At 38.9% G+C, this 15,059-nt stretch overlaps 1 protein-coding gene across 2 annotated transcripts in view; it reads left to right on the top strand.

Moving 5' to 3' along the window:
* Window positions 1–15,059, top strand: part of LOC137189428 (protein diaphanous homolog 1) — a 47,142-nt gene that overhangs the window by 26,832 nt on the left and 5,251 nt on the right. For both annotated transcript variants that reach the window (XM_067599287.1, XM_067599286.1), the window contains 12 exons: window positions 545–709; window positions 1,357–1,458; window positions 2,761–2,891; window positions 3,052–3,135; window positions 3,231–3,294; window positions 3,785–3,924; window positions 4,272–4,377; window positions 4,609–4,719; window positions 4,978–5,096; window positions 7,666–7,782; window positions 10,971–11,086; window positions 13,301–13,365. In XM_067599287.1, coding sequence (XP_067455388.1) covers window positions 545–709; window positions 1,357–1,458; window positions 2,761–2,891; window positions 3,052–3,135; window positions 3,231–3,294; window positions 3,785–3,924; window positions 4,272–4,377; window positions 4,609–4,719; window positions 4,978–5,096; window positions 7,666–7,782; window positions 10,971–11,086; window positions 13,301–13,365 — 1,320 coding nt within the window. The remainder of the gene's footprint in view (window positions 1–544; window positions 710–1,356; window positions 1,459–2,760; window positions 2,892–3,051; window positions 3,136–3,230; window positions 3,295–3,784; window positions 3,925–4,271; window positions 4,378–4,608; window positions 4,720–4,977; window positions 5,097–7,665; window positions 7,783–10,970; window positions 11,087–13,300; window positions 13,366–15,059) is intronic.

Raw genomic sequence — 15,059 nt, 5'->3', positions numbered from 1 at the left:
CCTATTGACAGATTATTATTCATTAATCATAATTTAAGGAAGTCACTATGTCAATATGTGCCAACATTACATGTACCCTGATGTTCTTCAGTGTTTTTCATTTGACAATAAATGATATAAACACTCAGTGTAAGTATTGGCATTTTACACACAAAGAGGGAAGAATATTCTCCCATTTTTTTGTGTTAAATTTAAGTCTTATGTTCTGCACTCCAAGTTTTAACTGCATGTTGACTTTGTGTGGCAATGTTTATTGGTAGAAACGTTTGAAGCCTCGAATCCCTAATCATCTTCTCACATTGTTGAAAGGTTCCTACTGTTGTAGAAAATATAATATTCCAAAACTAAGAGAGAAATAACCTATGAGTATTTCATTATTGTTATATTATTTATCATGGGCATTAAGACAGTAGGCCCATCTTCAGACTGTGAGTTGATTGGGGATTGCTACCTCATTTTGTGGCCTTACAGTGATGGCTATGCTTTGCAGCTTTTCTGTCCAAACTCTTTCCTCTAACCTGTGTCGTGTTGCCTGCAAATCCAGTTGGAGCGTTTCACAAGCATGAGGGCGAAAAAGGACAAGGAGAAGCCTGGTCATACGCCAGGTCAGCGCCACTCTTCAGCCGCCAGCTATGAATTAGGTCTTCAGGGGGCCATGATGACTGAGTATTCTGATGAATACGTCCTGGAACTCTTCGAACAGATGCTGGTGAGAAAGCATGTCTTTATGTTGAGTGAATGAAAGACGAAGCATTTGGGCAATGACCTATTCATTATCTCTCCTGAACGTACATGGCATCCACTCAAAAATAATAAACCACTCAATGATTAAAGACATTATGTGTAGAATTACTTCAATATTTGCAATTTACATTGGATTTTGATTGTATAATTTAACATCATGGAAAAAATTCTTTGTATACTTCGAATGGGTATGCTTAGGTAAGAAATGTGCAGGACTACTACCCTACAGCGCAAAGGACAAATCTCTTGAGAAATGCAATCTGCAATGTTTGGAATTCAATATTGGAAGTTTTTTTTAAGGAATATTGTTTCAGTCCAATGAATCAGCTCAGTATCTCAGTACATGAAAACCATCTGTGAGCATCTACTAGCATTTCAATTGGTGTTATATCTTCCTCGCTTCCAATTTAGGAGGGATTAGTTGATTAACTAAATGTAGTTCTTTAAATATATCAATATTTGTTGTATTTTAGAATGTATTTTCTCTTTATTAATTGCTGGAGTCTACAGAATTTGTATCATGCTGTCTCTTTGTCTCAAAACGCTTTGTTTATTCCTTAACACTACTTGTTTTTTTTTCTTTTTCTCTCCCCCCCTCATGTCATTCTCCAGGTGGATATGAACCTGAATGAGCAGAAGCAGCAGCCTCTAAGAGAGAAAGACATTTTGATCAAACGAGAGATGGTCTCCCAATACCTCCACACATCTAAAGCTGTTAGTACCAAAAGAAATGTTGCTAATACAGTGTGCTGAAATGAATTTACAGACGAGAGCCCCATTTCCACCTCGCATTAACATGTGATCTGTATCTGGATACATTGTTTGGATAACGACATCCGATTCATGACCCTTTGCATTTATGTCTAGTACTAATAAGTGCTTGTTATATTGATTCTAACCACACTGATTGGATCTCAATATGCAAATTAGCTTGGCGGGTCTGGCAGAATTGTCAACAAACAGTGTGTCCCACATCAAGGGAAGCAATGCTGTGAATGTGTGTCATTTGTTTTTTGGAAAGGGAGACTTAGGGCTACCACTACCTCTTTTAGCTTATTCAAGGCTTACTTAGGCTAGCAGGAAGAAGTTTGATAGAGAGTTTGGTAACCTTTGAACTTGCAGAGTGGATTTTCCTCTTTAAGAAAGTGCTTACGCTGTACCGATTACATCAACACCCTGCTGAGATTCAATCACAATTCAAGCCAGGCCCCATCCAGATATGGTCGCAGTATAATCACAATGTTTTCTTAGTGCATTTACACCTTGCATTTACATGTGTTTTTCCTTATACAAATAGTAGAATATCCAGATACAGATTGCATGTCAATGCAAGGTGTAAATTGGGTCCATGTTACCTCTACCTGTGCCTCTGCCTGTTATGTCATATTCACTTTTGAAATAAATTGAATGAAGTTAGATTTAAGAGTTGACAAGGCCAAAGAAAAAGAAAGTAATCAAATTGAAATGGTTATGGTGACAATACGATCTCAGACTAATGGTTCAGACCAATTTTCAGACCAAGACCTTACCTTGAATGTCTGTGCTCAGGGATTGCCTTTGTTTGTGCAGTTGAAGTATTTCCTTACTCAGGTCAAGACTGGATTACTGTATGTATTATACAAATGTATTCACTACTGAAATGTTGATAAATTATCACCACCATCTAACTCTTTGGTAGTCAGGTCAATAATATTTCAAAAGCAGCAGGTCTATTTTGATCAAATATGCTGATGGTGAGTAGCTCAAAAGATCCACATAACTAAGCACAGATGGTTGCTAACACAGTCCATTGAACTGTAGAACAAGCCCATTTAGAGAAAATCATACACACAGTACCATTTAATTCTGCAAATTAAAATTTCAAATTAGGCTTGACTGTTGCCCTTGGTGCCATGCTGTAGGGCTTTCTTGTGGAAATTACACCAATTATAACCTGTGAGATGACAAATATAAATGCAGAACACAGAGTGAATTTGTGTTTGTGTGCCCACTGTGTCCGTGTGTATTGTTCATTAGGGCCAAAACCAGAAGGAGAGCTCCAGGTCAGCCATGATGTACATCCAGGAGTTAAAGTCAGACTACCGAGACGCACAGCTGCTGGGCTGTCTGGAATCTCTTCGAGTCTCTCTCAATAACAACCCTGTCAGGTGATACACATGTGTACTTATATACAGATACTAACAGTGCCTATAATATTAAAATGTAAAGCCAAATATGTGTATTCAGGAATGGTTTCAGAGTAGCAATATCAAAATTTGAAAATGTAAAAAAGAAAATGCACTGATCATATGGTCTTGTCACTTCCAGTTGGGTGCAGAACTTTGGAGATGAGGGCCTGGCTCTGCTGTTGAACCTGCTTAGAAGACTACAAGAGGAGAAAGACGAGTACCCGTAAGACACTTAAACCACAGAATAGAACAATATGACAATATACATTCGAGCAGTGTGTTTGCAATGTTTTTCATTGTCTGTCTTCCTCCTACTAGAATGATGGGTGTGAAATGTCAACATGAGATCATTCGCTGTCTTAAAGCCTTCATGAACAACAAGGTAAGACCCTTAAGTGTTTCATTACTTCCATCAAAATACTTCCTGTATTGGTCACAAGAGTTCTGTTTTTTTCTGGAGGGCTTTGATATTTAAGTTTTTCAGGAGGTATTGAAGTTTTTAAAATAAAATTAAAATACTTTAATAGAAGATTTCTCAGGAAGTAATAGTATGTATTTCTAAGTAATAGAACTCGTAATAGATTAATCACTAGGTCCTTTTCTGTCCTGGTTGTAGTGTAGCAAGTCCACCACTAGAGGGCAGGAAGTCAGTGTGACCACCTTTACTCAGTTCAGTACATTAAATGCAGTCACATACAGCCTTTGAGAATGTTTTGAGTATTTTATCTGAACCAAGAAAGAGTCGTTCTTCTGGTGAACACTATGACTTGAATCCTGAAAGTCCTGACTTTCTCTGCTGTAGGAAAGGAACTTTAAAAGACTTAAACCTAATTTTGCTTTCTTTCTCCCTCCTTCCTCTCTCTCCCCTTTAGTACGGTCTTAAATCCATGTTGGAGTCAGAGGAGGGGATTCCTTTGCTGGTCAGAGCCATCAACCCAAGGGTGCCTCATATGATGGTGGATGCTGTCAAGCTTCTCTCTGCCATCTCCATTTTGGAGCACCCAGAGAACCTGTAAGCATTAGTGACAGGTTAACACTGTTTGGTTCAAAAAGTTTAACACACATAACTGGCTTTGGACAGCTAACTCTTCCCCACAGTTAAATTCTGGGACACAAGTCTAATATGCAGTGTTATACCAATTTACAATCTTGAAATACTCTAATCACATCGATTAGAAACCTGAACTTAACCTGAATGTCAGGTTTCAACTGATGGTTGAATTAAAGCAACAGAATGTACTTTTACTTTCTGTATACTATTTATTCATAACATATGTTCTATTAGTGTTTTTTTCATGTAATTATATACAACAAAATGTGATATGTAAGTGCATAACTGTCTTTATATCTTTTTTGCAGTCATGAGCGTGTTTTGGAGGCCATCACAGAGGAGGCGGAGAAACGGGAAATTGAGAGGTTTCAGCCTCTTCTGACTGGCATGAACATTCACAACGTTGCTCTTAAGGTACACACACACACACAGATGAACACAAAAAATTCAACATTATAAATCCCTGTGTGTATTTTTGTTTGACAAATGACACCAGCCCAATTGCTTTCAATAGGCAATACTACTCTATGCATTCTGCAGTGTAAAAGACTAACTCAGATGATAAATACTGTGTTTTGTATTACAGTTATTATCTAACCAATTAGTCTGAATTGTGAAGCTGACTTTATGATGTATTTTTGGCAGGGTGGCTGCATGCAGCTAATTAATGCCTTGATCAGCCAAGGAGAGGAGTTGGACTTCAGGATCCATATTCGCTCTGAACTGCTAAGATTGGGACTCAGAGAGATACTGACGGTACAGAAACCACTTTCTTGATCTCTCTGTCAATGTGACTGTCCAACAATACACACGCACAACTTTATTCTTGATTCTCTCTCACTCTTGATGCCTCTGTCTTGCTGACCTGCTAACCCACTCATATGCTGTAAAAACTTTCTCTCAACTCAAAAAAATATTTGATTGTCAAACTTTTCCTGCAATTCTCCCCCTTGCCTTTTCATCCCTCTGCCTGCATCCCATCCCTCTCCCTGCATCCTATCCCTCTCCCTGCAGGAGGTGCGGAAGATAGAAAACGAGGAGCTGAGGGTGCAGCTCACTGTTTTTGATGAGCAGGCCGAAGATGACTCTGAGGACCTCAAAGCACGTCTCGATGACATCCGCATTGAGATGGAATATCCTTCCACTGGGCAAATTGTCCCTCAGTAGAAATTGCTAGGATCTACCTTTTGACCTTGAAAATAAAAGGATCAGCTAGTTTGGTGAGTGACAGGAATAGACTTCGCTTTCTGTGTTTTTCATAATGAAAGAATATAGTGCTGCTTGAAAGTTTGTGAAACCTTTAGAATTTTCTGTATTTCTGCATAAATATGACCTAAAACATGATCAGATCTTTACACAAGTCCTAAAACTTGACAAAGTGAACCAAATTAAACAAATGAGACCAAAAAAAAATCATTTTTTTCATCTTTTTTTCAAATCTTACACATTTGTGGGAGGCAAAAGTATGTGAACCCTTGCTTTCAGTAACTGGTGTGACCCCCTTTTGCAGCAATAACTTCGACCAAACGTTTCGTGTAACTGTTTATCAGCCCTGCACATCAGCTTGGAGGAATTTTAGCCCATTCATCCTCACAGAACAGTCTCAACTCAGGGATGTTGGTGGGCTTCTTTGCATGAACTACATGCTTCAGGTCCTTCCAGAGCATTTCTTTAGGATTAAAGTCAGGACTTTGACTCTGCCATTCCAAAACATTATCTTTCTTCTGCTTTAACCATTTTTTGGTAGAACGACTTGCCGTTTAGTGTCATTGTCTTATTACATGACCCATTTTCTGTTGAGCTTCAGTTCACAGACAGATACCATGACATTTTCCTGTAGAATTTGCTGGTACAACTCAGAACTCATAGCTCCATCAATGATTGCAAGCTGTCCTGGTTCAGAGGCAGCAAAGCAGCCCAAACCATGATACTACCACCTTGTTTCACAGATAGGATAAGGTTCTTATGCTGGAATGCGGTGTTTGCTCATCGCCAAACAGAGCGCTTCTCATTCAAGCCAAAAAGTATGATTTTGGTCTCATCCATCCACAGAACATTGTTCCACTCACCTTCTGGCTTATCAACGTGGTCTTGAACAAACCGTAGACAGCAGCAATGTTCTGTTTGGAGAGAAGTGGCTTTTTTCCTTGCAACTCTGCCATACACACCATTGATGTTCAATGTTCTCCTGATGATGGACTCTTCTTCTAAGGTCCTCAGAAATCTCCTTTGTTTGAGCCATGACACACTTCCACAAACCTGTGTGGTGAAGCTCAGAGTTTGACAGTGAAAACCCAGATTTCTCTTCTTTAAATAAGGCATGGCCTCCCAGACTCACACTTGATTGTCATCCCATTGATTGAAACACCCAACTCTAATTTCCCCTTCAAATGAATTGATAATCTTAGGGGTTCACATACTTTTGCCACACACAAATATCTAACATTGGATCATTTTCCTCAATAAATGAATGAACAAGTGTAAAGTTTTTGTCTCTTTTGTTTAACTGATGTCTCTTTATCTAATTTTAGGACTTGAGTGGAAATCTGATCATGTTTTAGGTCATATTTATGCAGAAATAGAGCAAATTCTAAAAGGTTCACAAACTTTCAAGCAGCACTGTATATATGACAGACAGATGGTATATAGAATTATATTCACATATTCCTTGCAATATAAAAATGAGTCTGTGATCTACACAAAATCAGATTGCTCCTCTCTTCCCTTGTATGATCAGCCTGACCACTGTCTTACTTAATAAGCATGATCTTGTAGGCAACATCCTGCAAGCATTAGTTACTCATCTGTAGTGTTGTAAAGCTAACAGCCAACTTCTGGTCAACTTTGTGCTCTATTGTGAGTCTGGATTATCTGATTTTATTATAAATATACATAAGAGGCAGTCCAATCAGGTACACAGCAACAATAGAAACTACTTAGTTGCTCATTTCTGTTGTTATATATATATGGAAGGTTTATGCTACTGCACTTTGATGTCAGTGTGACCACTTGCTGGTCTTTGGAACAACTGGACCTGATTTGAGTGCATTTTATGCAGTTATTGTCTATCCCGATAGAACCTGCATATCTATAATGACTGACTTTAATTAGACACAGATACTGTAAAAATTTCAAGGGAAGGCTGCGAAGGACATGGTCTTATTGTATCTTGAGGGACAGGTTACGATATAAAGAAATGGAACTTTACTGCAACAATGTACCTTTTGAAAATTACTCAAGAAGGAATTTCACCAGCACCTGTACATTTTTCTTGTTGCTTTTGGCATGCAGTTACAATTTTCAACACCAGGTGTCTCCTAGGCTTCCTCACTGCAATATCTGCTGCCTGCACATCTGATAAAACACAGAGATAATGTAACACAATAGGTCAAGTAAATGTAAAAGTTTGAAGACATAAACATACTTGTCAGATAGAACTGATTTTGTGCTTATACTTTGCCAACAAAGGTTATCATATGACTGACTTTTGTCTTATTTGTATTTCACTGTAACTCTCCAGCACACAGAATTACAGTGTGTAAGTAATGTATGTAGCAAAGTTGATGCACGAATATTCAAAGTTGACAAAGTAACTTATTTTTTTATATTGATTATTGAAGATGTTGTGCACAGAGTATTTAATGTTTGTTTTGAACTCCTGTCTTTATTGTGTAAATTGAGCCTTAACTGGTTTTGCTTCAATGATGTGAGGGAGGTGTTTGAGATCCTAGCCAACACAGCCAAGGACTCCAAGGCTGAAGGCTACTTCCTGTCCCTGATGCAGCACCTCTTGCTGATTCGTAATGATTATATGGCCAGGTAATGCACACTCACATATACACACTCATACATGTCAACACTCTCTCACTAATACTCCTGCACACACACGAGGACCCACATTTACATATTATAGCTGAATTGTGGATATAATCTTGTTTGTAAGAGACTAGATACTGTATCATAAGGTATTTATTTATTACTGCTGTTCTATCGTTGTGATACATTTGTTTCTTAAATTGGGCAGACACTGTATGGATTAAGTCAGATTTTAACACTGAATTGGTCGCCCCTGACTGATTTTAGAATTGGGATTTTAGAATTTGACGTGCAGTTAAAGCGGCTGCTGTCAAAAGATCAGTTATGTGTTGAGCTTGTTAATGAAATTGGAGAGGTATTTTATATGTTGTGCTGTGATATTAAACTGAACTTTTCAGCAGAACGGACAGATCATATTCTCTGCACCTTGCAGTCTCCTGCAACTACATATTTATTTATTTATTTTTAAGTAATGTTGCCTTTCTCTCTTTTTGTCAGCATTACTGAGGACCCGGTCGTCTTGTTTGAATAAACTTGAATAAACTATTGGAAATTTCACTGGACAAAACCGACTGGGGGTTCTGTGCTTACATTCAGTGTGAGCACCCATGTCGTGGCCAGTCAACTGATCCATATAGTGTGAGCATAGCAATCACAGGTTCTGGCTGTGCAGAAAAGCTGATTAAAACTGTAGTGTGAGTTAACACAACGTGCAAGAATAGTAAAAATGCAGTGTCTGCCCAGATTTATAGGTAATATAAACCAAAATTAGGCAAACTGTCTCAGTTTCAAAAATGAGTGTTTAAATTAGATGAAAAATATAATAAATGCCTTTGTTTGATGATATCACTTCACACTTCAGAGGCAGGCAGATATATAATACATCACACAATAAATAATGACAGTATTTTTAGATGGACAGAGAAAAACTCCATGTAGCAACAGTGCAAAGATGATGGAAAATATTCTAGAGTTGAAATGAAAAGGCAGAAATCCTTATTGCAAAAGAATTGCAGAAGGAGAATCACATTTCTCACTTTTCATGCACAGCACCAGTAGTTTCTCTCCAAAAGTATTGTTACAATATCAATATTGAGTTACGTCAAAAAAGTATAATTGATTTTGTCAATCGACTTGTCAATTTGATGGTCGATCATACTTACATACATCGTATCATATACATATAGGATGTGTGTAACTATCACTGGCAATTTGTTTTACAGCGCCTGCGCACTCCTATAAAATTTGCCAAAAAAACCAAGGAGAACTTAGGAAGGAGAACTTTCTTCTCTCTCTTCATTCACCCCTCTTTCACCTCAGCCCTTTTCTCCATTTGCTGTTTGTTTTCTAGAGCACCATTCCAAATCTGTGAAATTAATACATGCAAAGAAGTCCAATTCCATTTTAATAGAAATGAGCGCCATCACCTCTTATCACCAGTAATATGCTAATGTCTCTCCCTGTGTCTTCCAAAGCTCTTGGGGGTTTAGCCGTGGAAACAGCGGAGAAAGGAAGAGAGAAGGATTAAATGACAAGACAGGGATAGAATAATATTGAGGACAAGGCAAGAGTTGTCCGGCATATGTAAATGCACATTTACACACACATGTCCAATTTCCTTCTCAACACAAAAGGAGGAATGCCTTGCTTAACTTAATATCACAGAGAGTAGGCAAAACACACACAAATGTGTAGGCATGCGCATTTTTGAGTTGAGTTAGTTGTGTTGTTGGTCTTGTGTTGCCTTGATGGTATCAGACAGGCAGGAAATTGTGGTTATTTTTAGCACTGGGTTTGGGGAGTAAATGGTGTGGATGGAAGAGGCATGTCTGGCCCAATCAAATGGTCCCAGCTGCTCTATCCTTCCTTCTCTTCTATCCTGCTTTCTCCGTCCAGGTGATTCGGTGGAGCACAATAGAGGTGGTCTGTAATAGACTCCACAGAGAGACAGGAAGTGAGGGTGGGAGGGAGAGCTTGTAGAGTGGCAAGAAATACAGCTTGGTAATTACACAGATGAAAAGAGAAGGGAGGTGGAGGGCAAGACAATAATGAATAAGAAATTGAGACTTGAGGTAAATTGCTAGGTAGAGAGTGAGGGAGAGGTGTACAGGGAATGGAAGGGTTAGCATTTGTGTGGGAATGAATGAAAGAGTACCTGCTTCTTCTTCTTTTTTCATTCTTGTTCTTACTGCTTTTCAATCTCAAATGGAGATGGAGACCTGGTAACTTGCTAGAATACATAACTCAACATTCAAAACATGTGAATGGTCATACTTAGTTGTGTAAGGAATGAACATACTGTGCATGTGCATAGACTGTACAGAGATTAATAGATGACATTTAAAATATAGTATCTGTATATTTATTTTTTAATCAAAATGTCTACAGACATAGTCCTACACTGCTTTCTTTTTTCTACCTGAAGTCATAATTCAGGTTTTTTTAGGGTCACGAAGAGTGTAATATTTGATTTGTAGACAAATACAAATCTATCTCCTTTTAACTCAGTTTTCCAAAATTACACTAGATGTCTCTCTCGCTCCACGGATAAATCTAAGCTTTAGGGGAAAAAAAAAACAAAAAACCTTGAAGCATAGTGAAGGAGTGGAATAAGTGTTAGACAAAGGCAGAATGACTAAGAGAGACAGGAGAGGGAGGTAGACAGAATAAATAAAGTATTGAGTTTGACTCTGGCAGCATCTAATGGGTCAGGGAATAAGAGACCTTCAAAATTGAGTGTCTATGTGAAACTGGCTTGATCAGACACAGGGAGCTGGACATATACCAACACACTCTTACAAACACAGTTGCTCACAATCAATCTCTGTGACAACAAACTCAAACTGTCGTACTCGCACAGACAGCCAATCTCAGTTGCAGACAAAGTGACAAAGCATGTGCGTTCACACATTTGTCTGAACAAATGCACCTGCTTGCTCTCTGTCATTCCCATCCACTGCTCACATAATGTGCTAGATTTCTTGTTAATGCAAACTAGACTAGTGTTGTCAAACACATAAATAGATTGATAATTGTCATTGTGGACACAACATGCGAAGTTTGTTGCAGAGAGTGTATTGTTACCCTTCTTCCATCCTTCTCTTAAAATCTTCCCCTGATCTCTATCTAGTTCTTTCTCTCTGTCTTCTAATCAATCTGTCTGTAAATCTGTCGCTCCTTCCTTCCCACAGGCCTCAGTACTACAAGTTGATAGACGAGTGTATCGCTCAGATCGTGCTTCACAGGAATGGGGCAGACCCTGACTTCAAGTGCCGTAACCTCAGCTTCAACATTGAAGGCTTGATAGGTGAGTCGTGACAAAAGAACACAAAGGGACAAGTCTTCCCTTTTGTATCTCTTACTGTAAGTGCACATGTTTACATATATTTGGGTTGCAGTGACTACCTTGGTTTGGTTGGTGGACATTTAGAGCTACGGCTATCAAATAAACTTGTATGTACACACACATGCACAGGTGTGAAAGAACAAATTGTCACAAAATTCACTGAACAGTGTTGGCCAGTACTCTGTTCCCCAGTCCAATCACTGACACAGTTTGTGTCTTGCTGCCAGTGGTGATATCCTTGTGCTATGCTATTCAATGTTAATTTGGTCATGAGTGTGTATGTGTGTGTGCAGAAACCCAGAAACACCACAGGGTGGAGCCAGAGAGGGAGTGTGTATCAGTGTGGGCTGAACTGTGCTACAGGTCTTACAGTGATAGGTTGATGGTATAAAATGAACTTTATCAAGAGGATTAAAGATTTATCAAAGGTAGCAGTCCCAAGAGTCTACTTTCACAATATAGCAGGTGAGATGTATTCGTCCCCTGCCAATGTTTGATCCCCGACACAACAATAGATTGGTTAGATGGTAATTTTTCAAGCACTGGTGGTCTGCAACAATCTCCTATGTTCAAGTTTCTGTGAGCAAGGCGCAGAATCCCTACCAGGTGTAGAAGTTCTTTACCTTTATCCTGCTTTCTGATGTCCTTGTTCACGGATGCGAGCTAATCAAGAAAGTAGTATGATGACCACTGACACATGTCATTGCCTGTCATTCTATTGAATACAAAAATTATTATATTTTATTGGAAAGTGGTGCATACTGGTGGATTTGATGAACCTGAGTGACAGTTCTAAATGTTGACTTGAAAACACCTGTGGACTATTGTAAACTAAACCAGAGCAGAATGAAGGTGCAGGCCATGTCTCAAGAGTTCAATACTCCCCTATGGCAGGTCTCCGTTGCTCACCGCAGGAGGCTCTAATTGCACTGCTTCTAAATGCGTCCTGACACACACACAGGCTGGCTGGCCTCCTTTAAGGCTGCCAGAGTTATTATCGGTGGAAAGCAGCCCAATTCTGCCCTGCATGCATTATTTAGTGTTTTTCTTTGAACTCTGAAATTCAGCACAGTTTTTTTTCCCCCACATTCTGTCTCCCTTAGTGCTCTCTATTCGAAGTTTGTCCCATTTTGCCTCGCCACCATGACAGAAGTACGCCCCCCACCCCTCCCCTCCATTACACATCCAATAACCATGTAAACTCATACACAAATGCACACTCTGAAATTGTATGTGGGTTGGCATATTATTGTGAAGTTCTTTCATCCGGCAAAACCTTCTCTTTTCACAAAATAGATTTCTCATTTTGCTCTGCCTTACTTACTAGCTTATCTAGATATACAGAATCTTGCGTAGTTCCAACTCCTTTTATCCAATAGCCATATTTTCATCGCAACTGAAGACTCACACTTTATCTCTCCACAATCGGTATGCTTCACTTTCTATAAGTTTATGTAATGTCTTCATTTTCAGTTTTAGCTATTCACAGCCCTTCTTTCTCTGCTATCTTATCTGTTTGATCCCCCTCCTGGGCATCATGATTAGCTGTCTTTGATCCAGTGACTTTGTGGCATTCATCTTCATGTTAATTAGCTCTTTTACTGCACATGCTCGGTAAGCCCTTGGGCACTGAACCACCTGTAGATCCTGCAATTATGCTGTAAAAGTACCCTGTTGGTCAGTCTCTGTCCTTCTCACCCCATCCTCCGCCAAGCAGAACCTGATAATGGATTACTCTCAGGCTGTTATATGGTCTTTCTTTTATTTTAGCGCAGTCTTTTTGGGAGGAAAAAGGAAAAAAGTGGTGTATAATGTAGTCTGGAAAGAGGGGAATCAGTGTGCCCACACCTCTCATATATACACACAGCCCGACAAAGGTTTATGTATTGGCGACTTAAAATATAATGATGTTTAGAAGCAGAATGCAACAGATAGCTTCTATTGTAAAGAAATGCCTCCGCAATCGTCTCACGGATCTTGACTTTGAGAAGTGTGATAAGGGAAAAATTGGACACCGGCTCAGTGTGTGTATCTGTTTGTAAATGTATGCGTGTTCACAGAATGCGCCAGACTGAAGAGTGCAATGTCTTCACGGCTAGATGTGTGCAGATGTGTTGTCTGAAACCCTTATCTAATCCTCCATCTTTTTTTTCCATTCTCTTGGATTGTTCACAGACAACATGGTGGACCAGACCAAGGTGCAAACAAGCGAGGCCAAGGCCACTGAGCTGGAGAAGAAGGTGAAATACACACAAATCCATTCGCATTGAAAATCATAAAGGCAAACCTACAACAAAAGCATGCCATACACACTGCCATAGTTACATGTCTACCAAGAAGCATACAGCAATTACAAAAGGAAATCATAAATTGTAAAAGCTAATGTTTCCCCCTCACACACACAGACACGTAATGAAATTCTGTGCGACCAGAGTCTGGCTGACTTGGGATGACAAATGAGAAAAAAGGAGGAACAGAGGGTGACTAAGAGAATGAGCATACACATGTCTGACAGCCACCCGAGAGACAAATACTCTTAAAGGCTAGCAAAAAAAACACACCCAACACACACACATTCACACAAGTGGGTAAATGCCTTGATTGCAATGTGCTGCTACCCCGATGTTTCTGTCCCAGTGACAGGATAATTGCAAAGAGGGAGCTGAAACTAGCCTTCATGCAGGCACACATAAGGACACACATTCGCACATGGTCTCATATCGATTGAACGCACACACATACGCAGAAGCACACATTACACGAACACACTTGGATTCATTTTCGTTGACCACACACACACACATCATAGCGCTAGTTGTGTATGATGGGGTAATTGCAGGCAGTCTCTTTGGCAGGAATTAAGGATGAGGCTGTCGGAACGTTGACAGCAAGAGTAAGGGATCTGCTGTCTGCAAATTAAACAGCCATGTGTGTCTGTGTGTTCATGTGTTCATCTGTTAAAATACTCTTATCCTGTTTGTCAAGTTTCCTAGAAGAAAAATCCTTGAAATTTTCTGAAAATGAGAACATTAAAACAGGGGATAAAATGCTTCTCTATCTCTTTTTTTTATGGCCATGAAGTCTTTAAAATGGAAGTGAGAAGTGAGCTCATACAAGTGCACTGAAGCATCTTAACTCAATAATTGACACTAATTTGCAGTGTAAATTATACAATGAAACTGAAGGCACTAGACTGCATGAAATGGCTTTTACAGGTCTTTGAGATATAGAAACTGCTGCAATTTCAAGAGAGAGGCTAAAAGCTTGTGCACACACTTTGCTTCCATATTTCACTTGAGAATCTAGTGTTGTGGTATTTTTGGAATTGATATTTTCTATCATATTTTCAAAATTATTTTACTTCTCCTTAATCATCCCTCTGTAAGTGAATTGTTTATAAATTATTTGACCTTTGAGGACTTTGAGCTCAATCTCATTCCTGTGATAATGCCCTTTCTGAATTGTCAGCAAAACTGTATCCACTCCCAATTAATTTTACACAGCCTTTATTATATAAAGCATACTTGTTTGCTACAAAATCCTGAAAAGGTGAATCCCGTTTTTTTCTGCCAGTTTAGTCTCACATTATGGCTTTTGTCAAGCACAAAATAGAATATTTTAAGATATTTCACTAGTAATTAATTAGGTTATTATTATTCAGTAATTCATGTTTTTATATTTTATTTGTAGGCTCCTTTAAAATGAACATTTCTTTCTCATATGGTATCAGTATGATACTAACTGCAGGGATGTGTAGGGATTCTTTGATTTACCTTAATTACATTTTATTTGCAAACTCAGTCTGTGCATCCTATGAATCAGCTTAATATTCTTAACAGGAACACCACCTTTACAACAATGGAACTGTATCCGGACACTTTGGTATCTTCCATTAGGCCCTTTGAGTTTGACCACTACACAGAAATGTAAACAT

Source organism: Thunnus thynnus, chromosome 9 (assembly GCF_963924715.1).
Source record: "Thunnus thynnus chromosome 9, fThuThy2.1, whole genome shotgun sequence".
Classification (NCBI taxonomy): domain Eukaryota; kingdom Metazoa; phylum Chordata; class Actinopteri; order Scombriformes; family Scombridae; genus Thunnus; species Thunnus thynnus.
Note: the sequence above shows the minus strand (reverse complement) of the source record. Positions and strands in the feature narration are given on the sequence as shown.